Below are 26,375 nucleotides of genomic sequence, written 5' to 3' on the forward strand. Positions count from 1 at the left end.
TTAGAGAGTGGGACATGTTACGAATTTTACATTTGACCCGTGAATTCGACCCCATGTACGCCAAAGGCTAGAATTCAATCCCAAAAGTGAGAATATGACTCCATGTATCTGTAAACGTGTAGAACGGCTTAAAAGATGTGTCACACGCAGAATGTTAGTAACAGAGCATTCGATAACGCAATCGAAAACCGATTGTCCTCCGATTTTCCCTCCCACCGAGACTTCCTGCTTCTCCTCCTCCCGATTCTCGTTCACTTTGTTCGCAATCTTCGTCGCAGTTGCTTGATTTCCCGTCAACTTATAGAGTAAGTTTCTAAAGTGAAAATATATGTATAAAGAATTAGTGCATCGGTGCAGCGGAGTGCAGCCAGCAATTGGTTAATAACAAATATGCATTTTGGACGCTGAGGAAGTGCATATTTCGCCGTGTTGTGTGTGTTTGGACATTTAGCGAGGTCGCGGAAGTGAAAGGTGCTGCGGTGGCCATCCGGCAATGCGAAAAGCCGACACGTGGCAGTCTGCACATGCGAAATAATCTGCTTGGTGCCTTTTATTTGGGCGTGCCGCAGTTTACGAGTAATTTTCCGGCTCGAAGAAACGCATTTTCGCACCGCCATGTGGTGTAATTAATTTGCCACGCCCACGCCATGCTGTTCCAGGCAGGGGTCATCCACCAGTTGTGCCAATTAGCAATGGAGAAGTCTGGAAAGTTTTTTAGCCGCCTTGCGGTGGTTAGAAAAACGTGGTTTACATATAGAATTTCCATCTGTATGTGGCGAGAATTTCAAAATGGCGACCCGCAGCGGTGACTCAAGTGGGCGAAAAGTCTTCCTAGCAACACGCGAAAATGAAATGACTTGTGAAATTCACACATTTTCCCCCAAGTCTTCAGATTTCCCAATTAGCTTGGTCAAAATGGCCGCCCAGTGCACTTTTCATTCTCGATCTTGTTCCCTTTCCAATGTGCCACCGCGGCGAGATCGTTCACGCACACATACATTTGGGTCGCCGCCATTTTGCTCGCGCTCTATCTTTCTCCCTCCGGCCGGCAACAGCGTCATACATACACACACACACAACCACGCGCCTATATGCACATGAATTAGCGAAAAAGATATATGTATACAATTTGCTGGAACTTTCCCTGCGGCATATCTTGATTTTTCATGATGATGATTTTACAGTTCTGCTACTGAAGAATTTTGACGACAGCACAAATACCAAAATCTCTGAAAAAATCAAGTTTCATAGGAATTTATTTTTTTGCACGTTTCTTGTATTTAGTTGCCATGGTCCAACAATTAGTTGTTCCCCTCTCTTTCTTTTCCACCACCAACACATGCGGCCGCATTCAACCTAACCTCAAACTGCCGACACAGCGACAACGAAACACGTTTTGTGCGGCGAGGCAGGTTTGAGGTTAGGTTGAGTGCACGCAAACAAAAGTCAAAAGTACGAATATATATATGCGCAAAGCAGTAATAAGTATTCCAGCTAACTGATAGTAATTAATGCAATGTTACCCTAACCGAATGCTAACAAATTGTTCTACCCCTTTGTTCTCTCCCCCTCTCTCGCACGCTGCCCAACCCACACACCTGTACCAACCAATACACTTCAAACGAAACAGCCATCGTGTAATCCAACATGGGCAAGGAAAAGATTCACATTAACATTGTCGTCATCGGACACGTCGATTCCGGCAAGTCGACCACCACCGGCCACTTGATCTACAAGTGCGGTGGCATCGACAAGCGTACCATCGAGAAGTTCGAGAAGGAGGCCCAGGAGATGGGCAAGGGCTCCTTCAAGTACGCATGGGTTTTGGATAAGTTGAAGGCCGAGCGTGAGCGTGGTATCACCATCGATATCGCCCTGTGGAAGTTCGAGACGGCCAAGTACTACGTGACCATCATCGATGCCCCCGGCCACAGGGATTTCATCAAGAACATGATCACTGGCACCTCCCAGGCCGATTGTGCTGTGCTGATCGTTGCCGCCGGTACCGGTGAGTTCGAGGCTGGCATCTCCAAGAACGGTCAGACCCGCGAGCACGCCCTGCTCGCCTTCACCCTGGGTGTGAAGCAGCTGATTGTCGGCGTGAACAAGATGGACTCGTCCGAGCCCCCGTACAGCGAGGCCCGTTACGAGGAAATCAAGAAGGAGGTGTCGTCGTACATCAAGAAGATCGGCTACAACCCCGCCGCCGTCGCCTTCGTGCCCATCTCCGGCTGGCACGGCGACAACATGTTGGAACCCTCTACCAACATGAACTGGTTCAAGGGATGGAAGGTGGAGCGCAAGGAGGGTAACGCCGATGGCAAGACCCTGATCGATGCCCTCGACGCTATCCTGCCCCCTGCCCGTCCCACCGACAAGGCCCTGCGTCTGCCCCTTCAGGATGTGTACAAAATTGGCGGTATTGGAACAGTACCCGTCGGTCGTGTGGAGACTGGTGTGCTGAAGCCCGGCACCGTTGTTGTCTTCGCCCCGGCCAACATCACCACTGAGGTCAAGTCCGTGGAGATGCACCACGAGGCCCTCACCGAGGCTGTTCCCGGAGACAACGTTGGCTTCAACGTCAAGAACGTGTCCGTCAAGGAGCTGCGTCGTGGCTACGTCGCTGGTGACTCCAAGGCCGCCCCCCCCAAGGGAGCCGCCGACTTCACCGCCCAGGTCATCGTGTTGAACCACCCTGGCCAGATTGCCAACGGCTACACCCCCGTGCTGGATTGCCACACCGCTCACATTGCTTGCAAGTTCGCTGAGATCAAGGAGAAGGTCGATCGTCGTTCCGGCAAGACCACTGAGGAGAACCCCAAGTTCATCAAGTCTGGCGATGCTGCCATCGTCAACCTGGTGCCCTCCAAGCCCCTGTGCGTGGAGTCCTTCCAGGAGTTCCCCCCTCTGGGACGTTTCGCTGTGCGTGACATGAGGCAGACCGTTGCTGTCGGCGTCATCAAGTCCGTCAACTTCAAGGACGCTTCCGGTGGCAAGGTCACCAAGGCCGCCGAGAAGGCCACCAAGGGCAAGAAGTAGCAAGTTTGCTTCAGATCAGCCACAATACGCAGCAGCGATAGCAGCAGCAGCAAGCAAGTAATCACCATCCTAATGCAGCAACCACCACTCAAAAATAGCAGCAAAAGCAGCCAGCACAATAGTAGTCCAACAACAACATCAGCAGCAACAACACCACCAGTTCTGCGCAAGATGACCGATAAGATGATGTTCCAGCAAAAACAAAAGTTTAATTTCTTCCATCGAAAGGAGTTTCGTCGGATACGAATGTTAAATGCAGTCGAGGCCGCCTAACAAGGCGCTGGATAGGTGGATACCCCGGATTGAGTGCACACTGAGAAACACGACCACTCCTCCATCATCTCCCCCGTCGATCTTTAGTTTACTACATATGATATGATGAGAAGTTGACTTCATTATTGTATCATATTTGGATATCCTCTGTAGCATTTATTATATCGTTTAAATTAACCTTTTAATTTTGATATGTATCATTTATCTTACCCTATTTTGCACACACACTACTTTGTACACAAGAAAAAGAACCAGAATAGATGCGATAACTTTATTTACAAAAACAAAAAATAAAAACCCCTATTTTTGTATTTGTTTCGTTTTTCCAAAAGCCATTTAAGCACCATTTCCTTGGTTGTTTGCCTTTTTGATTTTCAGCGCTTGATCTCACATCACTTCATCGCGTTCCAGTCCAAGCCCAAGCCCAACTGCATTTAGCTCACTGAGACGCACCTTATCGCCGGTATGCCACAAAGTACAAAGATAGCAAGTTGAAGAGTACAACCGTTGAAAACTGACAACAAATACCTCAAATCGTCTGAATAAAGCGATCTTTTGCAACCGAGAAGGCATTTGAGGATGCGTTTGATATGGGGGATTGGGATTTGGTTTCGAAAGTAATTTAAACAAAAAAGTAAACTAATTTCGGGAAGGCAAAGTTTATATACCAAATCGAATCGCATTCTTTGAATCTATATTTATGGTTCATTTAATTTGGGTAAAATCAGAGTTTAAAAAAGCCATAACTGATCCAAAAAAGGATTAATTTTAATTCGGAAAGCTTTCCCATGCTAGTTTTTAAGGTGTTTATAAATCTGCATACTAAATTTATATTTAAAAAAATTAAAATTTTATTCTGTGATGAATTAGGTTATTTCGGATGAATTCAAAAGGACTTTCAAGGATACTTCGAGTTTCCAATTTAGATAGAGGAAGTGTATGTATTTAATTTTTCTCTATATATTTAAATTCATAGACTAACTTTAATTAAAAACGGATTTAAAAAGATATACAATAAGCAAAACATATATATACATACATAAATCAAATCAAATCAGACTATGTTATAAATCAAATATATTTACACAGTCGAAGTAGTACTTTTGAACAGAAAAAATAGAAACATTTTTGAATAATAGTTAAATCCATTTTGGGTTGCTTCCTGCACTAAAACACAAAAAAAGATGGGGTGGACCCACATCTATTTATCCATAATGAAAGGTGGATCAATAAAATCGTGTTTGTGCGACTTTTCTGCCATCTCGCGATCTTTCGCGCACTCGTACTGTATGCCTTCCGGCGTGACGATGGCGCTCTTCATCAAATATCTTCCGAATTTCTGGATCTGCATGTTGGTAATGCTGTCCAGGACCCATAAGGGCGACAGATACAGGCGGTCGTCCTCGGCCCGACGCTTGTCCCCAATGACGTACTTGGCCTTGAAGCGATTCTCCGTCAGCTTGGCACCACCCAGCAGAAGCAGCTCCTTTATGTTGTTGAACTGAATAGGCCGGCACAGGGATGATACATAGAAGGGCTGCATGAAGCGAAACAACTCACAGTGGTAGTGAATGCCAAAGGCCTGGCGCTCGGTGCGACAGATCTGAAAGAAATCGATGAAGATCAGGAGTGGTTTAATGGAAGACGACAGGATACCACTCACCTCGATGGCACGGGAGAACCTTTTCAGTTCGTAGGGCTCTTCATTGACCCATTTACCGGCCCGCATCGATGCCAGCACCCATTGGTAGTTAACGATCCAGACGCCGCGCATCAGGCCACGCAGGAGGTTCAGGGTACGGCGCGGCTCCAGGCTAACCAGGTGGGTGGTGCGTTGGGTAACGGTCGGATCCAGTCGCATTCCCCGCAACTTGCGCAGGGCCTGGGATGGGGGATTGATTTAAGGCGGTTGTTTTCGATTAGGTTTCATGGCCGCCAATGAGGGGGATATACAAGTTTATTCGTTTTTGTGCCGTGTGGGGCTTTACAGAAGGAGGAGAGGAACTGCTGCTACCAATCTACCGAGTGTTGTTTATGCTTAATCAATAATTAATATGGAGTCGCAAATATGTAAATTTGAAAACTAAAACGGATTACTATGTAACTAATTTATAACTATAACGAGGTTTGGAGGCTACGACAGCTACAGTGGGACGATGGTGGTGGATGACGTTTCTCACTGCGCCGTGTTACCAACCTTGCGGATGACCAGGATCTGCTCCTGGTGCATATTAGTGTGCACCAGAGTGCGTATGCGTGCACGTGGCTTGCTAGACTTTGACGGAGTTGCTTCAGTAGTGGGTGTGGAAACCTCTTCTACGCCAGGAAGTGCATCCATTGAAGACTTGGGAGTCAGAAATTCTTCATTAGTTTCCTCAGGCTCTTCTGGCAAGGGCGTAATGACATCGCTGGCAGCAACGTTTGGAGCAGGTGTTTCCGTTGTTATCTCCGTAGTGCTGGGAATCACAGCCATCGATCGACGCCGCTTTTGCACTGATCCCGTCGATCCACTCATGCTCATCCTTTTCCTGGAGCTCTTTGGCGGTGAAATGACCACCTCGTCATTGGGATTGAAAAGCCGACGTCTTTTGGGTTCGGTCGATGGCGTCTCTGTTACCGGCTGTGGCTCCACATCGGGAACTACACGACACTCGCCCAGCTCAGCTTCATTGGCTAAAGCAAGAGATCTGCGATGTGATTCGTTCATCCGTTCGATATTCTCATTTACCACATTCAGGTCAATGTTAAATAGGGTGCGCCTGCGATTTCCAGTGGACTTTACGCCAGGCAAACGCGTCGAACTAAATATCGGAGTTAGTGGCTCCTCCATGGTGGAGTTTTCATTATGCAGCGAGGGACTACCAATTCCTCCGTAAATATCATATCTAAGCATGGTAGTCGAGGTGGCTATACTGCGGCGGCAAGGAGCTGTAATATCCATTGTTTCCGAAGCGTAAAGGGTTCCTCGTCTGTCTGCTATGTGGGAAACCTCTGCCTGCTCCGCACTTATCTCTAATGACTGCTCTACGCAATTCGTTATTTGGGCCACCTTGATGGTCTCCTCCATCACAATTGAGTTATTGTCCTCTTCAGTAGGAGCCAGCTCTTCTGAAATGGTTTCGATGGTTTGCTTCGGAGTTAAATCCCCTGGCGGTTTTAAAGCTAGATTCAAAGAGCTCCGGCGGCGAGTCATTCGGGGCTCTAAGACTGGTTCTGGCAGATCATCAGCTTCTTCCGTAACTGAATTAATTAGGAGCGAACTTCTGCGACGAGTCATACGGGGTTCCGTCGTTGGCGGCTGGCTGCTGTAATCCGCTGCACAGCTTCGGCGCCGACTGGTGCGCACTGGCGGCGTTGTCGTAACCGGAGTTGGTTCCACTGTACTCCTTCGTGGCGGTCTCGAAGTGGTTGATGGTGTATTGCTGTTTGGGTTCTCGGTGAAACTAAGGCTTCTTTGAGCCTGCAGATTCCTTGCGGCCACAGCATCGCCACTGCCATTGCTGGTGTCCTTTCGCTGTGTAGTTGCTGGTGCCGGCAATGGAGTGTAGGAACCACTGCTAATTCTGTTACAAATGAATACATTTTGTTAATAAATACAGTTAACTAGGGGAATATTCACTCACCTGTTGAGTAGTGTGGTCGCTGGCGACTCTGTAGTCTCATCATCAACAGTTTTCTTGTGGCTAAGAGCTCGGAAAAAGCGACTTATGTCATTCTGCAAGGAATAAATAAACCTAGATATCATTCCTATACATATTTAAAATGCTATTTTAGAAAGAAGCTAAGAAAATTAGTTTTGTATATATTTTCGAGTATGAATATAAACTCTTGAAAAATTGAGTACATTAACAGGATAAAGCTAGGCTAGAGCCAAAAATACTCACCTTAGGAGTTGTGGTTGGTGTTGCCGGCTGAGTTTTCTTACTGCCCGATCCTGGCTCAGTGTCCTTCGAGGATTTGGGCGTTCCCTGGCGCTTTGGCACCCAGTTCTTCAACTCATAGTCCGTTGGCATACAGCGAACGCGCTGCAACAAATGGTTGTTTAGGATTTAAGATGTGAAAATTAATGGTGTGTAGCTCATGCCCTTTGGTGTTATTGTTGGTTGTACTGCTGCGGATGCTGCCGACTTTTTGCCCGACTCTGTCAGTCATGTTGACTAGAAAACACTGTTTTATTTGTTTATAACTACGTGATATCTTGCCCGTTGTTCAAATAAAAAAACGTTGTTATCTATGGGCCTGGTTAAGTTTGAGATGGCTGAATATGGTTCCAGCGTTCGATAGTTTACTATAGTCACTAAATACATCAAATATTCACCTTAATTAAGCTCAATTAAAATAGTTTGAAGAAATATTTGAACTCAACGATTCGTTAATAATCGATTCAGCGGTGCCATCTCTAAAATCGATTAGTCGATACACGCCAGCGATACATCTATCGATAACTGCGGCGGCCCTATAAGAATAGCTTTTTGTGGGGCTGTCAGCTCATTCATCTTTTTCATCACTTTCCAGCAGAACTTTAGGCATTTAAGCAACCGAAACAGTATTACGCGTTTTCAAATATTTCCGTTTACACGTAGAACTCTCTTCACATTCCGCTGACGGCAGGGACCGCGGAGCGGCGATAAGCAACAAGTGTTTCAGTCGGGAATTCCAGAACAAAACAGAAACCGAAACCGAGCTCCGCTGAAAGCTGTTTTCTGTTTGTTTACCCGGAATCAGTGTCCAAGAACGTGGCACATTTCGCCCTGTCGCCCGTCTTCGGTTGAGTGCGCATCTGCTGTTGGAGCGACGAGTAAACAATTAAGAAACTTGTTCCCACCCCGCACACGCGAAAATAAGTCTTTGGGAAGCGATACCAGCCGGAGACGAGCACGAGAGGCTGAAAGATGATTCCAGGCTACGGACCCGTGACCCAGGCCCTGCTGGGCACCCTGCTCACCTGGGGCCTGACGGCCGCTGGCGCCGCTTTGGTGATCTTCGTCCGTGGCAACCAGCGGAGGTCACTAGACGCGGCTCTGGGATTCGCAGCGGGAGTTATGATTGCGGCTTCCTTCTGGTCTCTGCTGAAGCCAGCCATTGAAATGGCGGAGGGCTCTCACCTCTACGGGGTCTACGCTTTCCTGCCCGTGGCCGGAGGATTTCTGCTGGGATCCATTTTTGTGTACGGATGCGACAAGCTGATGTCGTATCTGGGCCTCAACAGCACCAACATGATGATCCAGATGACGCAGACGAACAAGGACAAGGCGGACATAGCTATTGATGACCTCAAGCGCAATGGCGCCACAGACCGACTGGCCTCCAAGAGCCTGGACAGCTTCTCGGACTGCCTGAGCGTGCAGCACAGTGGGGAGTCGCGGCGTCGCAAGAAGGGCGGCAGCATCAACGAGATGGAGCAGTGCACCTACACCACGCCCGAGGAGCAGCAGCGCGCAGCAGAAGCGCTGTCACAGTGGAAACGCATAATGCTGCTGGTGGTGGCCATTACTGTGCACAACATACCCGAGGGATTGGCCGTGGGCGTTAGCTTCGGAGCTATTGGCACCACCAACTCTTCGACATTTGAGAGCGCACGCAACCTGGCTATTGGCATTGGCATTCAGAACTTCCCCGAGGGACTGGCCGTCAGCCTGCCCCTGCACGCTGCCGGATTTAGCGTGGGACGGGCCCTATGGTACGGACAACTATCCGGCATGGTAGAGCCTATTTTCGGAGTGTTGGGCGCTGTGGCCGTGACTTTTGCCAACCTAATTCTGCCCTACGCGTTGTCCTTTGCGGCTGGAGCTATGATCTACATTGTGTCGGACGACATTCTGCCGGAGGCGCATGCCAGCGGAAATGGAACGATTGCCACATGGGGCACGGTCTCCGGCTTCCTGATAATGATGTGCCTGGAGGTGGCGTTGTCGTGAGGAGCCACCGGCACCATTTCGCCCGCCTCGCAGAACTCACAAACCACTAACTAGTGTAAACTGAAGGATTCCATTGTACTTAACGCAAACTTCTGGCTTGTAAATATAAGCGGGCATTGTACAAATCTCAGAACCAGAAGCGTCTGGCTAGCAGGCGGCATTAACCGGAGCCCACACCCACACGAGAATCTAATTATTCTAACATAGAGAGTAAGTTTTATAGAAAAAAAAGAAGCTTGACAACTGCGGTGCCGCAATGGCATCGGTGCATCTGTGTATTCCCAGCGAGTTATGTAAATGACCAGAGAAGCCCTGCTTCTCGGAAAGATTGTAAACAAACGTGCATGTGAATTAGGTTTTAAGTTGTCACCGGCGTCCAGTGGCTTGTTGTCGTCTCTTTTTAAACAGTCTAATGTTTAAGCAATAAATACGAATCGCATTCAAATGAGCATCACTCGTCTCCACTACTCTCATTCCCCGTTCGCGGACAGCGCGCCGGCCTCGTCCGGACAACTTCCTGGCCGTACCCGAGGCCCTACGATACCTGATAAGCGCAAGCAAATTGAATTAGATAACGCGGACCAACCAGCCAGTTGACTTGCTGTCAGCCTATGATAAGAATCTGTCCGACACGAAAGAGTTCCCAATATTGCGCGTATTTTGTGTTTGAGATACGTGCAATTTCAGACGGCCCGCGGCACAGCGTTTCGTGCTCGCCATTTTTTGGATTAACTAATCATTTCGGCTCACAAGTGGCCATGGTCAAGAGTCTACCACCCACGGCACCCATCGTGAACATCAAGAGGAAAGGAGGTAATCGATAAGAGTCCCTTCTTGGCGGTTATCTATGGTTAAATTTCCATACTCTTACTTTAAGTTTATGCGCCCAATAAAATAATAAAATTTTGAGCCATCAATGACCCATTAATGGGGGGCATATCTCGAGTAGAGTTAATGCTTCTGTGCCGGCGCAGAGCCATAAATTGATAATGCCACCGATTACACTCATTAAAGGCTTTTCATATTTCTTTTCTTACTCTTCTATTTTTGTCTGGAAAAATATGTGTTAGTCAAGAACACATCCAATTTCCAAGGCATATCTCAAGTGGAGTTGATGAATTTGTACACCGGAATGATACCATCTTTGAAATGTAGATAGGGTTGGAAGCGTTGTAGGCTTGTGATACGAATTATTAAGTATCTGCCTAACTTAAGGGTTCTTTATACAGATAAATATTATTTATTAATTGATGTTTCAATTAGGAAAGATCTCATTCCTTAGAATACCAAAGCGGTTTTCTACTTTTTATGCAATTATAAATCTCCTAGTTCAGAAACCTCGCCTTTCTTTCTATATATACGTCTAAACGTATTAAAATATGAATAATAACCAGCTAGAAGGTTGACCCCACCATAACAAGCAAACATTACTCACCGGTATCTTGCCGAAGAGCTCTGGATACTCGTATTTGTGTATATTGCTGATGGGAAACTGGCTGGGATCACAGAGCTTGCGCTGCACCTTGCATGCCTCAATCCACAATATCGACACAACTGGTATCTGCCACTCCATGGCCTTCTTGTAGGTTGAGAGTAGGCCGTCTTTGAAGACCACATGGGTGGTGTTGCTATAAAATAAGATAAAAAAAGGCTTCAGTAAGAGGTTCTACTTTATCAACCGAAGAGGATTACTTACCGCCTAAGGCGATCGTTGACCTGGGCTCCCATCTTGGCAATAACAGTCCTTACACCGTCGGAACGATTATCGTTGCCCGTGCGAACCTCTACATAGATAACCACATCCTTCAGCAGTTCGGGCAGAGTGGGTGGCTCTTTGGGATTCCGCTCCTCCGTGGTAATTATACTATGCTCGGTATGGGACACATCAAAGTTGTTATAGGCACTCTTTGTGGGACTCCTAAAAAGGTTTGAAGCGTATTTAAAACTATACATTTTCTAAAGAAAAAATATAAATGAGATTCTGGGACGTATCTGAATGGATTAAAAAATTTGAAGTTATTAGCAAGGGTTTCTGGTACCCTCCGGGGTTTAAGAGTGAGGGGACTCTTCATTAGAATTATCCGTATTTTCAGCTTACTTCAAGGCTCGCAGGGCGCGCAGACGCAGCGCAGCGCTGGGACTGTTGAGATCTTGCTGCATGCGCATAAATTGCGAGTTCTGTTTGGAGGGCGTAGTGCTGCCGTGAGATGGAGCTTCGCTTGCTTGTTTTCGGTGTTTCGGTGTCCTTGCCTCTGCCCCTGCCGTGGTCATAGTCTGCGAATCTTCCTTCAATTCGGAGCGATATTGAGCGATCGCCTTGGAGGCGGCCGAATGCAGTCCAGTATTGGTGGAGGTCGAGGGATGAACCTTTTCGCCGGTCCTGGCCTGCAGGTCGGCTTTCCAAAGAGAATAAAACTGATTAACTACTTCTGCATCGCTGCTCCACATTGCGTTTTGATCTAACTTTTTTTTTTGTATTCTTTTTTTCTAAAACTAAAAATTTTGGATTAACGAAGCATCCGAAAGGTTAAGCCGATCTACTCTTAAAAAGTAAAGCATAGCCAACCTGCCGAACTTTGAGATTGAGATTTGGTTGGAAGCCAGTGGGACTCCGCCACATTTGAGTCTTGCAACGGCCGGCGTTGTGACGCCGCCGTAGAAGAGGCCGATGGCTTCTTGTTTGCGGCGCTCGCTACGATCGAGCCGTACGTCTTCGTCTTCCACGTCGGATTGCGGTGCAGGAACTTGTCCATGGTGCGTGGCAGCTGTGGATCAGCACTCGCAGCTTTTGTATTGCACAATTATGGGGCAAAAAGCCTTCCAAAACTCTTGTAAAAAAAAAACGCGCCAATGAAAACACAAAATCAGAACTAGTGATGGGTGTGGGATCGATACAACATCGATATGCCGATACTGCACAGTATCGATATAATCCACATCACGATGTTATGAGCTTTTAAGAAATTATTATTTAATTTAAAACAACGTTTTAAATAAAGGCTTCCAAAACTATTGTAAAAAGCGGCAATGAGAACACAAAAACAAAACTAGTAGTGGGTGTGGGATCGATACAACATCGAAATATCGATATTGTACGGTATCGATAATCCATATCACGATGGGAGTTTTTGAGAAATTAATTTATTTAAAACAAACGTAAATAATGGCTTCCGAAGATCCTGCGCCTCGAAATCAGGTGGTCGTTCTTCACACTGGATACTCCCGCGAGGAGGGCACAGCCATGAGGGCAAATTGCACCTGTACTCTGGTCCGCTGTCGGGATGGCACCAACATCTTGGTGGACACAATGACTGCCTGGGATGGAGAACTCCTGCGCTCTCTTTTGTCGGATCAGGGACTGGGCGTTGGTGACATCCATGTGGTGGTCTGCACGCACGGTCATTCGGATCACATCGGTTGCAACTACCTTTTCCAGGAAGCGCGCATGCACCTGGTCGGAGCGTGTGCGTCGCATCGCGATCTCTACATGGATCACTTTGGAAGCGAACAGGAAGACGAGCTGCTGGCACTAGACTCCAATGGCGAGGTGGTGGTCCAACGGACGCCAGGACACACTCTGAGCTGCGTTTCGGTGGTTGTAAAGAACTCCCAGTTGGCTGGCACGGTGGGCATCACGGGGGATCTCTTCGAGCGGCGCGAGGACGTGGATGACGAGAGCATTTGGAAAGGCGCAGGGAGCGAGGATGAGAAGCGTCAACGCGTGGAACGTAGCAAAATAGCTCAGATATGCGATTTTATAGTGCCGGGTCACGGTCCACTGTTTTTGTTAACCACAGAAATAAGGTCAAAGCTGAAGAAAGACGCTCTTGGTACTTAAAATTGTAAATTATTTATAAAATGTATTGTTAATAAACAAATTGTAAATAATTGGACCATTAACTGTTGGTAAAGTATTATTGTGTTTGCGCATATTTCTTTTTGCACCCAGTATTTTCATTCTAAAGCTCTTGGTGTCCAGATTAATATTCTCCTGTACTTAAGGATGGCCTGACTCAGTGGAACCCAAAATTTAAATAAAAATGAATTTACAAATTAATATAATAAATAATTTCGTATTCAAGCGCCTTCCAAAAGGTTTTATTGTCACTATCGATATATCTACTGATGTACACGATTTAACTCCAGATGGCGTTAGTCAGTTTAGGTGGCCTCTACCAGAATTTTTTGAAACCTTTTTAAAATATAAAAATTATCAAAGAAATAATAAGCTTTAAATAACACACATGGATTTTTTTTATTGATGATAACTAAGCCAAAACCACAATTCAATTCAATTCAATTCACAATTCACAATTCAAGTAAGTAGCTATAACCAGTAACTAACAATGTTCAGTAATAAAATATGATCAGTAACTAACTTTGACCAGGAAGTATCTATGACCATTAAGTATGTATTAATGACCTGTAAGTATTAATGACCAGTAAGTATCTATGAACACTAATAAACAATGACTTGCAACTTTTGTAACACAACACATATCTGGTACTTGCCCGGCAGCAGTCACTTCGTTCCGGGGATGTTAGAACAAGTTGGGAATCATAATTACAGATGTGCGAGACTTGTTTTGAAACAAATTTAAGAGCAAGCTATTTGAATGAAACTATGAAGTTGATCTTCTATATACTTTTACAAGTTTATAAATCGGAGCATGCCAAATCGGTGGACTATATATATATATATATATAGCTCACATAGGAACAATCGGACGATTTATAGAACTATGATCAAAAATTAACTATGACCTGTAATTAACTATAATCAGTATACTTCTATGAACACTAAGTAACTATGAGCAGTAATTAACTCTGAACAGTAAGTATCTATGACCAGTAATTATCTTTGACCAGTAAGTATCTATGACCAGTAAGTATGTATGATCAGTTACTAACTTTGAACACTAATAAACAATGACTTGCAACTTTTGTAACACAACACATTTCTGGTACTTGGCCGGCAGCAGTCACTTCGTTCCGGGGATGTTAGAACAAGTTGGGAATCATAATTACAGATGTGCGAGACTTGTTTTGAAACAAATTTAAGAGCAAGCTATTTGAATGAAACTATGAAGTTGATCTTCTATATACTTTTACAAGTTTATAAATCGGAGCATGCCAAATCGGTGGACTATATATATATATATATTTAGCTCACATAGGAACAATCGGACGATTTATAGAACTATGATCAAAAATTAACTATGACCTGTAATTAATTATAATCAGTATACTTCTATGAACACTAAGTAACTATGAGCAGTAATTAACTCTGAACAGTAAGTATCTATGACCAGTAATTATCTTTGACCAGTAAGTATCTATGACCAGTAAGTATGTATGATCAGTTACTAACTTTGAACACTAATAAACAATGACTTGCAACTTTTGTAACACAACACATTTCTGGTACTTGGCCGGCAGCAGTCACTTCGTTCCGGGGATGTTAGAACAAGTTGGGAATCATAATTACAGATGTGCGAGACTTGTTTTGAAACAAATTTAAGAGCAAGCTATTTGAATGAAACTATGAAGTTGATCTTCTATATACTTTTACAAGTTTATAAATCGGAGCATGCCAAATCGGTGGACTATATATATATATATATTTAGCTCACATAGGAACAATCGGACGATTTATAGAACTATGATCAAAAATTAACTATGACCTGTAATTAACTATAATCAGTATACTTCTATGAACACTAAGTAACTATGAGCAGTAATTAACTCTGAACAGTAAGTATCTATGACCAGTAATTATCTTTGACCAGTAAGTATCTATGACCAGTAAGTATGATCAGTTACTAACTTTGAACACTAATAAACAATGACTTGCAACTTTTGTAACACAACACATTTCTGGGACTTGGCCGGCAGCAGTCACTTCGTTCCGGGGATGTTAGAACAAGTTGGGAATCATAATTACAGATGTGCGAGACTTGTTTTGAAACAAATTTAAGAGCAAGCTATTTGAATGAAACTATGAAGTTGATCTTCTATATACTTTTACAAGTTTATAAATCGGAGCATGCCAAATCGGTGGACTATATATATATATATATTTAGCTCACATAGGAACAATCGGACGATTTATAGAACTATGATCAAAAATTAACTATGACCTGTAATTAACTATAATCAGTATACTTCTATGAACACTAAGTAACTATGAGCAGTAATTAACTCTGAACAGTAAGTATCTATGACCAGTAATTATCTTTGACCAGTAAGTATCTATGACCAGTAAGTATGTATGATCAGTTACTAACTTTGAACACTAATAAACAATGACTTGCAACTTTGTAACACAACACATTTCTGGTACTTGGCCGGCAGCAGTCACTTCGTTCCGGGGATGTTAGAACAAGTTGGGAATCATAATTACAGATGTGCGAGACTTGTTTTGGACCAAATTTAAGAGTAAGTCATTTGAATGAAACTATGAAGTTGATCTTCTATATACTTTTACAAGTTTATAAATCGGAGCATGCCAAATCGGTGGACTATATATATACATATATATAACCGACATAGGAACAATCGGACGATTTACAGAACTATGATCAAAAATTAACGATGACCTGTAATTAACTATAATCAGTAAGTCTCTATGAACATTAAGTAACTATGAGCAGTTAGTATCTATGACTTTTCCAGTTTTTAACCGATTTTGAAATTCAAACTTGATATATAGCCATTATAAATTAATCTTGAGTTTTGTGTAAAATGTTATGATAATCGGACTACTATATCATTAAACATAGCTGCCATACAAACGATCGTTAAAAATATAAGAAAATTAAAAACGGTGAATGTAAAACTGTAAATATAAAATGTATATATGAATGAAATAAAAGCAGGCATTACATTATTGTTTTTAACATAAATATATATATATATTTTTTTGTATAAATTCCTAATTTAATTTAATTTTTCAATTTTCAATACAAATTTCGGCGTGCCGAAGTTAGCTTCCTTTCCTGTATATTTTAAATATTAAAAAAACTGTAAAACTTTGTGTCTTTATCACACATACTTAGATTGACTCACCTGTCGATGCTGATCAAGAATATATATAATTTATAGGGTCGGAAATGACTTCTTCGACTTTAATCGGGGTAAAATAGCTTCATATACTCAAAAATAAGAGAACACTCTCCTTGACTTTTGAAAACTTTTCTTTTAATGCATACTAATGTCGTTTACATATTTAATTCGAACTTATTTACATATGAATTGTATGTACAGGAAGAAATAATAAGAAAAACAATAAATTGAACTCGCCTAATGTAGCAATATTAATTTGCTTATGACATTAACTGCCCTCTAATAATTCTCGACTTTCCTTCGCTCTCGTGCGCTCTCCTTGGGCTTTAGGACATTCATTCTCTCAGTCTTAATCGATTTAAGAAACTATGGCAAAATTTTAATTACTCATTACAAATTGCATAATCATTAAATCTCTCTGCTTGCCTTAAACCTAGCTGTGGTTAATTAGAGTTAGAGCGTATTAAGTGGTATACTCTAAATGGCTGCACTTCGCTGCATTTATCACAAAACTGAGCGAAATGCACTCCACATGATCGATCGATCCATTGATCCATCTCCTCCTCCGTCTCTGACCAAATCTTAATCGTAGGCTTTTGACTAAATAATTGTAGAAATTAATGCTAAACGATGAATAAATTAGGGCCAGCCGGGTTGATCATTCTGTAATTAAATAGGGAAATAAGTTATTTGGATAATTAAGGTTAAATTATCAGGGAATACCCACCATGTGCACTGATCAGACTACGTGCATCCCAGAGAGACATCTGCGACTGCGAGAGACGATGTTGTGGCGGATATAGTTTGTAGGGGAAGTACGAGTGGTGGAAGGTGGCAATGGGTATGGGTTGCGCCGGCTGCAGGAACTGCTGATGCTGATGCTGCGCCGAGATCTTCCTCGAGATCTTAGGCTCCTTCTTGGGCTTGCTGCTGGCCCCATTGTTGCACGGCTGCTTCGAGAACTTGATGAAGTTGGGAATGCGTGCCAGGAGGCCGCAGTAGTAGGGATCATCCTGCTTTTTGCGCTGCTGCGAGCTGCTGCTGTTCTTTGGACGCTTCTTTTCCGCATAGATCGGCGTCAACGAACCACCAGCCTCATAGTCGGGCTGTAAAATGATTAATATTTAATAAATTGTGATAAACAAAGACTACACTCGAACCCACCTTGGGCACATAGGGACCCTCGTTGAGGAAGGCGGCACTGAAGATGCTGCGCCTTCCCTTGCTGGAGTTACTCGAGTTCTGGGAGTTTTGTGAATCATCAGAGGCAGCTGGCGTAGGATAGATCAATCCCACCTGGCTCTCGATTGTGGAGTAGGGATCCTCGCTGCTATTCGTCAAAGGCACTCGCATGCCCAAAGCATCCATTGACTTGGGAATGGTCTGTAGGCGACTCCTCAGCATATCCATGGCCACCACATTGACCACGAGTATCCAGACCGGAGAGTTGATTAGATTGTTGTTTGACTTGACCAGCGAAACGGCAGACAGGCACTGTCGCTCCAATCTGCCACGCTCTGGATATGTTCGGGCAAACTCCCGGTTTATGTTCGTCTGGAACTTCTTCATGTCAAACAGTTTGGCGGAAGTTCCCGATGTGAGGGACATCTGTGGCATTTGGATGATGTCGCCCCCGATGACTGTCTCCTCATTGCCCTGCGACGTGCTGTTCACATAGATGCTGCTCTTGCCATATCGCTTGATGAATATATTGCCAATGTCGTCCATTTTGATCTTGAAGCCATCGCCAATGGATTTCTTAATGACCTTCGTCTCGGCATCCCGCATGGGGTTCTCGAAGCCATTTAGACCAATGCTATGGATATGAAAGTAAATAATTAACTTAATAAATTATAGAACTGGAAACTTCAGTCTCAAAGACAACCAACTTACCGCACTCCATCGAATCCGTTCTTGGATCCATTTATGGTTATCACAGAGGAGCGGGCGTAGGCCTTGGCCACGCGTCGATTCTTCTCAAAGACAATTATCTTGGCCCAGATCTCGTCGTCAATCTGCTCCCACTTGGCCAGAACCTCATTGATGTGATCCTGCGGGCAGAGGAAGACATTAGCCTTAATTTTGGGTTCTTATTACCTCAGGAAATACTCACCCTGAAGAGCTTCTCGCGATCGTGCCAGACATCTTCCTCCTGCTCGTCTTGCCCGATGGCATCCAAATTGTCCAGGGAACGCGATATGATCTTGCGGCGAGAAATCATTTTGTTTGCTCGATTCGTTTCCTCTGCAACGGGGAGAAGAGAGCATTTTCCGAAAATTATTATAAATAATTATGAGCAACGCTTCTAGTTATGGACAATTAAGTTGTGGCTCCTCCAGCGGGTGCGAATGTCTCTGATTGGATCAGACAGACCGAATTAAAGCCACGCACTGGGGGCAGGAGATTATTAGGCAATCAGACCAATCAATCTGCGAGCCAATGAACTCTGCACACGAAATGGAAATGGAAACGGAATCGAAGTAAGGCGATAGCTAGCTCCACCACCACCACCAGCACTCCTTTGATCGATGGAATCACCAATGTCACCGCCTCTAATTGAGGCGATGCCTTGACAATTGTTTTGTGTTAAACACTCTGTTGAACATTTACACTTGATTTTGCATTTTTTCATCGGCGGGTCAGGCCAACTGGCCTGGCATTTCAATTGGCCATTCGGGGTTTTTCTTCAAAGTCAGCAATCCAGCTAGCCTGTCAACGTTTTGTGACAAAATCCAGTAGTTGTGGTAGTAGTCAGGTGTACCCCACACGTGATTGGCATTAATTGTGGCCCAAATGCGGTTTACCAATAAATGTGTGTCACACACTCACGATGGCAATGAAAGTGAGTCTTCTGGTTGCCTAAATATTTACTGAATCCACGATTTCCCATAGCCATAAACAATCCCATTCCTATTCCCATCTAAAAGCCCCATACCCATGCCACCCATCACTAAATGCGACATATTTGAGCGTGTGATCAAATTAAGGGCACGACATGCCCTGCATCGCCCTAATTTAAATTAGTTTCCAAATTACCCAGAACTGCAGTGGCAGTTTAATGACTTTCTCGTTTAGAATTTCTAAATAAAATCAATCCCTTGATGCCACCGCCGAATGTGGGGCTTTCTATTTGCCATTTGGCGTTGGCGTTGGTTCTTTAATTAACGGACAGAGCAGCCATAAAACTTGATAAATGTCACGCACTTCTATGTCTCTAACTCCATGCTCACAGATCCGTTTTGGCCACGGCGAAATTTCAAATTATAACTGGTTTTCTTTCTGCAAAACTTAAGATTTATGGCAAATAATATTCTGTAAGCCGCATGTAGACACGCCCACGGGGCCAAGATTTGACAGTTTCGTGGTTCCAGGGAGGCAGGGAAGAGGAGCATCATGAATATTCTGAAACTTGAGTACATATTGGGTGCTGAAAAGTATGGTAAATGTTCTTATATCTCCCAGTTCAATCTCTTTTCACCCTTTGATCTTCTTTAGAATTCTTCTGAATTCGCTTAATTAGAATGCCAACACATGGCTTCGATTCTACACTTTCATTCATGACTCAAAGTTATGCTGTTAATGGATACTCAAATATATCATTGCCCAGCCACGACTTGACCTCTTCTCAAAACCCCAAGAGCAAACAGCATTCAACAACATTCAGTTCTGTCTGTTTCATCTTCTATTTTAGAGCGATATGATTAAGTTTTGGGTTTCCTACGTCAATGGGTCGAAATGCCAACTGCCAAGCGACGATGCCGGTTTTTATTTGATTTTTTGTTATTCGTATTCTTTTGACTGACTGTTTTATATTGTATAATATATACGCATAACATTTCGTTCTTTTCACCATTCCCCCTTTTTTGTTGCTGTTGGCTAATAAGTGTACAAAATCTTTTTGTATGCCGAACGTGATGCTGATTTTTTGGCGATGATCGCATTCAACAACAACAAGAATCCCACTAGCTTGAACATATATATACATATATATATATAGTATATAGATGGGAATACGAAATTTAATTAACTAGCTGGCCTTTTGCTTATGAAAAGTTTAAACTGCACTTAATAATTATTAAAGCTTCTTACATGGCCAACCGATGATGATGATGATGATGATTTATCTTGTTTGTCAGATTTATGAATCTGTTTAAGCTTGCTTGGTTTTGTTTTTACTTGAATAAATATATATAAGTGAGGCAGTGCATCATAAAGATCTTCTCCCTCGCTCGTGTCACGTTCGTGTCCTGAGTCTTTCGTTTTAGCACATTTTCCGCATACCATCGATCAGCGAAACCCGGTTGCAATTAATTATGTAAGCCCACAAGGTCGCTGCCTTGGCTAATTTTAGCAGCTCGGCAACTGTTCTGTGCGTGAGTACGCAGTTTGTAGAACGGCGACGAATCGGCGGTACCAGTTCCCCCAAGGCCGTTGCGCAGAAGGAAGCAATGCCAGCTCCTTTGTCCGCTGGCTAAGCGGCTTAGCACTTGGTCGCGGTCTTGGGCACGGACTCCGAGACTCGGTCTCGGTCTCGGTCTCGCTTAATTGGCGTCCACTGTATGAATCACTGCAATTGCGCAATTGGCTTGTGCCATGCATGCACTTGGGCGCCTTTCAAATGGGAGCGCGTGGAGTGACTTGTCACAATCAAAAGAGACCCACACCCACAGAGCGGAAAACTGCAGCTCGCCTTTCCAGTTTCGTTTTCATTTTTCAGCTGCTGCTGTTGCTGTTTTGGTTCTTGATGCCTGGGGACAACCTTGAAAGTGAACTGAACTGTGGAGTTCGCATATTTGCCCCATGCGTTTACATGTCTCCATGTCCGGCTGGAACGAGTTTTTTGGGGGGCTTTATTTCTCGTTCATCGAGAGCAGTATTTTGTGCTGTTACTTTCGGTCCATAAAATGTGTATTTTTCAATTTAATACCGGGCCACCAAATTATGACGGCCATAAGGTATTAACTCTTTAATTGTTCCGCGGCGCACCACTCAGAGCCCAATCGAAATTAAAGCACTGTTTTTATTATTTTTGTTTATTTTTGTAAAATGTATTAAAGCGACACCGCCCCCTAGAGGGACTTAATGGCATAATGATTTAAGTAAATGCAAAAACAAAACAAGAAATCCGCACGAATTGTTTGCACAATGTCGCGGGCGGCTGTGCACTTGTTACTGGCTTGTAACAACGCAACAAAAGTCAGTCAACAAACACCATTACCAACATAAACAACGCTGGCATCTCCTCCGTGGCTTACATTATTATGAGTTGGCACTTTATTTCGTCTCCATGTGTGAGCAAGGCGACAAAAAACAACGGAAAACAAAAACAGCAGCCGAGGCAGTGGCAAGAAAATGAAAATTAAATCGCATATTGTTACTGAAGGAGATGATGATGATGAAAAAAGAAATATATATATATATAGTATATGGTGGGGCACGCAACATGCAAGAAAATCCAAGTGAGGAACTCATGGATGAAGAGTCTGAATTGGACGCCCCAGAGTCGCTGGCACGTGTGAGTGTCATAATCATTGAGGCTGGGGGGTCTGCATATAGGAATAACACGTTTATAAATATAATATAATACGTTTCGAGCAGGGTATATCTTGGTCATATGCTTTAGGCAAAGTTTCTTTAATATTTATTATATTTGTAGATCAGATCCCTGATTATTATGTTCCTACAAGGTTTAAAAACAACCTATCAAATTTACGAGATTCAAGGTGTTATAATTTTAGTCAGAAGCTTAAAATGCAGTAAGGGAGTCGTTTGCGACCCTATAAACCATATATATTATTGATCAGCATTAAAAGCCGAATCGATCTTGCTATTTCCGGGAAAATTAAATTTTTTCAAAATTTTCAAAATTCTCTAAGGGGTTACATCGTTAAAATTGTCAAAAATGGGCAAAAATCGTAATCTTTTTACATTTTAATTTGATTTATTACCCTAATAACAACTTACATAGGGCTGCTTTCCGAATTAAAATCAATGCTTTTTTGGCTTAGCTATGAGTTTTTTAAACTTGGATTTTTTGCACAAATTGTCATGTAAAAATAAAAATAATATCTACTCAAAAAATGGTATTATAGTTTTAGTCATATATATTATATATAGTTTATAGTTTTATTTCTGGTTTAATAGTTTATTTGCATTAGCACTGTTCTATAAGTTTTATTTAATATCTTACAGAATAAAGTATAGCGACAAAGATAAAAAAGTAGCAAATCTTTCTATTGGTTTGATTTATTTGCTGTTTCCCACTTTCATCTGATATGCACTAATTATAAACTGAATGTAAACTTGCCATTTTTCATGGTAATCATTGTATCTTTAGTCATCTGTCAAAGGTTTCTTTCAGAGCTACCATCTAGATCGAATGGGATTCTATCTATGTATCTCTCTATCTTTAATTTATTGCTGGAAAGTTAGGGCATTGGGGCTTCTCCATTGTGTGTGGTTGGACTTGCCTGTTCACTTGCTCCAATTCTTGTTTGGAGATGAACGCCAAGCGACTTTGGCTCAACTTTGGGGGGATCTGCTCGGCTTTCATCTTTTTTTGCGTTTTTGTGGGGCGAGAGATTTGCAGTCGGTACAATGCGGCGTATGCGCAATGTCTGCTCTGTCACTCGATGTGCATGTCAAGCTGATTGCATCATCTGCAGCAGCAGCAGCAGCAGCAGCAGCAGCAGCAGCAGCAGCAGCAGCAGCAGCAGCAGCAGCAGCAGCAGCAGCAGCAGCAGCAGTGGCAGTGGCAGCTGCTTGGAGCACTATTTTTGCGGTTGGAAAAAAATCGGCACACGAAAATTATAAATTCCGATTTTCACTTGCTTCGACAGCGGCAGCGACGGCGGCGGCTTTCATAATATTTTCACTTATTTCTCTCCCATTGCATTGGCTGAGAATTTGCAATTCTCACCAAAGTATTTCGTGCCAGGAAGGCGGCCCAATAATAAAAGTAAAAACCAAAACGAAAAGACACAAAATACAAAGCCCAAGAGGAGAGAGGCGAGAGGCGCGAGACGCGATGTTGCACAGCACTTTCGTGTGGCTTTTTTGGACTTCCGCTTTTGTTGGCACTGCTGCTATTGCTATTGAGTGATTATTATTACCCGACATTGTTTTTAATGTTCAAATTACTTGCAAAAATTCGGTTTTTATTTGGCCAAGCACGTTTCGGGCCTTGGCTCGGATCTATTCTTAGGCCTTAACAAGTGGCGCACACGAAAAAAGTGAAATAAAAGAATGATTCCCAAAGATAATAGTGCGAGAATTTGGTAAAGAGACAACGCAAATCAAATGAAGATGACTTGGCTTGTCTTTTACGCTTAATTAAATTTGACTGGCTATGGGTTTTATGTTCTGTTTACACATATATATATATATTTTTGATTCGTTTGCTTCAATTAGTCATCTATGCTAATTCCATTGACAGGCCACTGCAATTGGTAATTGACAGTTGGCATTTTTGTCCCGTGTGATTCATGGCAGGCGGAGGGACTTAAGGCCCCGAATTACATCATGGCAACGAAATGAAAACGAAAAATATTGGAAACTCTTCAAACCGATTTCTGCCAATCAATAGAGGCGGCAACTACAATGCACATCCGATACACTCGGTGTGTGTGTATAAATACAATTAAAGAGCAGGAAAAAGACTCGTAAGCACTTCAACAAAGGCCGCTCCGCTCGTATTTTTTATATATTTTTTATTTCTCATACCTATATATATATATATCCCCCCTCGCTTAATTAGAGTTCATTAATTTGGGCTTCAAATTGAAATTGAGCCGTCGTTGGCACAATCAAATGCGTAATTAACAATTGCGTGAATAATTGGGTGTAAAATTCTAACAAATGGTATATAACATATAAGCCAAAAGGCAATCAAATATCAATAGCCGCGATCAGTGGACACAATTCAGGGGCAGGCCGCTGGCTCAAGTTGTTTTTTGGTCAAATGACAGCCTCGAATGTGGGCCAAGACAGAACCATCTGTTGCTGTCCTAATTAGGAGGCTTTCATTTGGCATGCAAATAAGTCTTTTGCTGTTTACATAGAACTCCAGCCAAGGGGAATGGCGAATCCATAACAAAGGCTGAGCAGAAACACAAAAAAACGGGGAATAGGCCAAAGACCCCCGGAAGATCCAGCCAAGATATATCACATACCTATATTTCTATATATATATGTGTCTGAATCACATGACGCGAAGCTGGAGACGAGATGGCAATGATTCGATGCCTTCCTTGTTATTTTCTTTTTCATTTTCGGGAATTTCGTATGCATTGAATGTTTCAGGTGAACTGGAGATTACATCTCTCATAAATTCTGTCCAAGGCAACCGCAAAGTGTGATCTCTGCTGAGCTCTCTGCTCTGACACTTTTTTGGTTAATAAAAATATGAAATTATCTTAATGTAAATGCTAATCTGCGTGTAAATTAAGCGCACGCATTTTGGGAAAACCCGTTTTATGAAATAATACAGCTCGCATGTGAAACCAGCCCCAGGGCCAGTGAAGGTTGTTGAACACAGCTTTTCATATACATAGTTAAGGCGTTGTAATAATTTGCTGCAACTGGGTTTCTATTCCGAATGGCCGAAAGAACCTTTTGTGCAGGCCAAACAAAAGACTCAGGCAACGAACTTGATTTTGTAATTTACATGCAAATACACACACATGGCCCAGTATGAGAGTACTAAGCACGGCTTGGCTTTATTTTATTTAACACTCATGGACAGCGCGTTTTAGTGGCCTCTGGCGTTTAGCACATATGTTAACATACACACACTCGAGCGGACTATAAAACCATGTTTATTTATAAGATGCCACAGAATGCTAATTAAAAACTCGACTCTGCCCGCTTGGCTAAAGTCTCGTCTTGGACAATTTTGCAGCGCCAAGATGATTGTACGATTGTACAATACAATTTAAGTGCCAATCAAACGATCTTCTCCGCTTGAGCGTGCATTCATTTCAATTAGCGTCGACGAATGACAAAATCAATTCTGCCAAATGTCAAGGTCATGACGGGGTACTACACACTCACCTTCTGGTTTGCTTCCAAGAGCAATCCGTAAGTATCCAATGTAAGTCCCCCTGATTGATGCTGGATTTATTCCCGAGTGTGACTCGTCGTAACGCCCACAGAATCAATCAACCAGCCAGGTTTCTCCTCAATTATGTGCTAAGTGTTTTGTCTGCTTTACAGTTCAGTATTCTTTTGCCTTTGTTTCTCTTTTGATATTCTTTTTGCGTTATTTATAGTTTTTTGTTTGGTTTTCTGTTATTTATTTAAAAGCAGGTATTGCGTGAGCCGCGTAATTTACAATTTCTATTTGCACAACACTCTCAGAACTCTGCGCTCGCGTCGCGATTACGACTTCCACTGAGTCTCTGCCGTGGGTTAGTAGCTGCTCGCTGTTTTTTGGTTAGGGAGTTAGGCTGTGTAAGCGCGCGCAAGAACCGCTCGCCTCAAGCTGCGTGTTTCGACTGCTTGGCTAACGGTGCGGCCCGCAGCAAGTTGGCCAAAAAGTTTGCCAGCCGAACGAAAAAGTGGTAGAGCCGAGGCTCTGAAACGAAGCAAAACGCGACGCGAAACACGAACACCGAGCTCAGAAAGCCCGCTTCACTCGCAGAGGCCCGACGACTGCCAAGCGAGGAGGTTTAGTTTTATTTTTAAAGATTCTAAGCAACGATTTTTTTAGGAAAAATGGTTCTAAACGCAGAAAAGAAACAGGAATTCTAAAAATATATACTCTTTTTTAAATATATCCAAAGGTTTTTGGGTATTTATTTAACCACTTTTGTGCCTTTTCATAACAAAATCGTAAGGAGAATTGAAGTTTAAGAAATAAAGAACTTATACCAAAGTAAATATTATGATATCTATCGAAAGAAATGTAATTCATTGACTTTGATGATATGTTTTGTATGAAGAAACTTTAATCACAAGATATAGTTTTTCATATATCATAACTAAGCCAAAAATGCATTAATTTGAATTCGGAAAGTAATCCTGTGCTAGTTTTTATGGGATTAACAAACCTCCATACTGAGTTTTTAAATTTAAAACTTT

The 26,375-nt window shown here is 43.0% G+C and overlaps 5 protein-coding genes and 1 non-coding gene across 6 annotated transcripts; 4 read left to right on the forward strand and 2 right to left on the reverse strand.

The window, feature by feature from the left end:
* Nucleotides 1-254: 254 nt before the first annotated feature.
* On the forward strand, nt 255-3,609 carry eEF1alpha1 (eukaryotic translation elongation factor 1 alpha 1). Its single transcript, XM_020945387.2, has 2 exons — nt 255-305; nt 1,631-3,609. Exon 2 carries the CDS (start codon nt 1,648-1,650, stop codon nt 3,037-3,039), a length of 1,392 nt encoding a protein of 463 aa, XP_020801046.2. The 5' UTR covers nt 255-305; nt 1,631-1,647; the 3' UTR covers nt 3,040-3,609.
* LOC147644489 (small nucleolar RNA snR61/Z1/Z11) lies at nt 1,162-1,236 on the forward strand. The gene has a single exon (XR_015270441.1). It is a non-coding gene; the product is annotated as a small nucleolar RNA snR61/Z1/Z11 (small nucleolar RNA).
* A 763-nt stretch (nt 3,610-4,372) lies between the features above and the next one.
* Nucleotides 4,373-12,075, reverse strand: MCPH1 (Microcephalin). Its single transcript, XM_020945282.2, has 9 exons — nt 11,797-12,075; nt 11,329-11,626; nt 10,927-11,148; nt 10,666-10,858; nt 7,197-7,337; nt 6,936-7,027; nt 5,510-6,875; nt 4,976-5,194; nt 4,373-4,915 (listed from the first exon to the last, which is right to left on the reverse strand). Exons 1-9 carry the CDS (start codon nt 11,981-11,983, stop codon nt 4,514-4,516), a joined length of 3,120 nt encoding a protein of 1,039 aa, XP_020800941.2. The 5' UTR covers nt 11,984-12,075; the 3' UTR covers nt 4,373-4,513.
* Zip48C (Zinc/iron regulated transporter-related protein 48C) lies at nt 7,404-9,679 on the forward strand. The gene has a single exon (XM_020945284.2). The coding sequence runs from the start codon at nt 8,205-8,207 to the stop codon at nt 9,228-9,230; it is 1,026 nt and encodes a 341-aa protein (XP_020800943.2). The 5' UTR covers nt 7,404-8,204; the 3' UTR covers nt 9,231-9,679.
* A 221-nt stretch (nt 12,076-12,296) lies between the features above and the next one.
* On the forward strand, nt 12,297-13,130 carry LOC110178323 (metallo-beta-lactamase domain-containing protein 1). The gene has a single exon (XM_020945433.2). It carries the CDS (start codon nt 12,394-12,396, stop codon nt 13,066-13,068), a length of 675 nt encoding a protein of 224 aa, XP_020801092.2. The 5' UTR covers nt 12,297-12,393; the 3' UTR covers nt 13,069-13,130.
* A 3,278-nt stretch (nt 13,131-16,408) lies between these two features.
* reb (rebuf) lies at nt 16,409-25,851 on the reverse strand. The gene is made up of 6 exons (XM_086826838.1): nt 25,347-25,851; nt 18,409-18,539; nt 18,189-18,346; nt 17,460-18,111; nt 17,023-17,401; nt 16,409-16,958 (listed from the first exon to the last, which is right to left on the reverse strand). The coding sequence occupies exons 2-6, from the start codon at nt 18,514-18,516 to the stop codon at nt 16,954-16,956; spliced, it is 1,302 nt and encodes a 433-aa protein (XP_086682964.1). The 5' UTR covers nt 18,517-18,539; nt 25,347-25,851; the 3' UTR covers nt 16,409-16,953.
* Between the last annotated feature and the right edge of the window lie 524 nt (nt 25,852-26,375).

The sequence above is a fragment of the Drosophila serrata genome, unplaced genomic scaffold (genome assembly GCF_035046125.1).
Source record: "Drosophila serrata isolate PLE 108 unplaced genomic scaffold, ASM3504612v1 contig_165, whole genome shotgun sequence".
NCBI lineage: Eukaryota > Metazoa > Arthropoda > Insecta > Diptera > Drosophilidae > Drosophila > Drosophila serrata.

Excerpts from the sequence above, each read along its gene's own strand:
- eEF1alpha1 (XM_020945387.2), top strand. The coding sequence starts at position 1,648 with ATGGGCAAGGAAAAGATTCACATTAACATTGTCGTCATCGGACACGTC.
- Zip48C (XM_020945284.2), top strand. The coding sequence starts at position 8,205 with ATGATTCCAGGCTACGGACCCGTGACCCAGGCCCTGCTGGGCACCCTG.
- MCPH1 (XM_020945282.2), bottom strand. The coding sequence starts at position 11,983 with ATGGACAAGTTCCTGCACCGCAATCCGACGTGGAAGACGAAGACGTAC. Across the intron at positions 6,876-6,935 it reads GCGACCACACTACTCAACAG|AATTAGCAGTGGTTCCTACA; the intron begins GTGAGTGAATAT and ends CATTTGTAACAG. Across the intron at positions 5,195-5,509 it reads AGATCCTGGTCATCCGCAAG|GCCCTGCGCAAGTTGCGGGG; the intron begins GTTGGTAACACG and ends CCCCCATCCCAG.
- LOC110178323 (XM_020945433.2), top strand. The coding sequence starts at position 12,394 with ATGGCTTCCGAAGATCCTGCGCCTCGAAATCAGGTGGTCGTTCTTCAC.
- reb (XM_086826838.1), bottom strand. The coding sequence starts at position 18,516 with ATGATTTCTCGCCGCAAGATCATATCGCGTTCCCTGGACAATTTGGAT. Across the intron at positions 18,347-18,408 it reads ATCGCGAGAAGCTCTTCAGG|GATCACATCAATGAGGTTCT; the intron begins GTGAGTATTTCC and ends CTCTGCCCGCAG. Across the intron at positions 17,402-17,459 it reads AGGGTCCCTATGTGCCCAAG|CCCGACTATGAGGCTGGTGG; the intron begins GTGGGTTCGAGT and ends ATCATTTTACAG.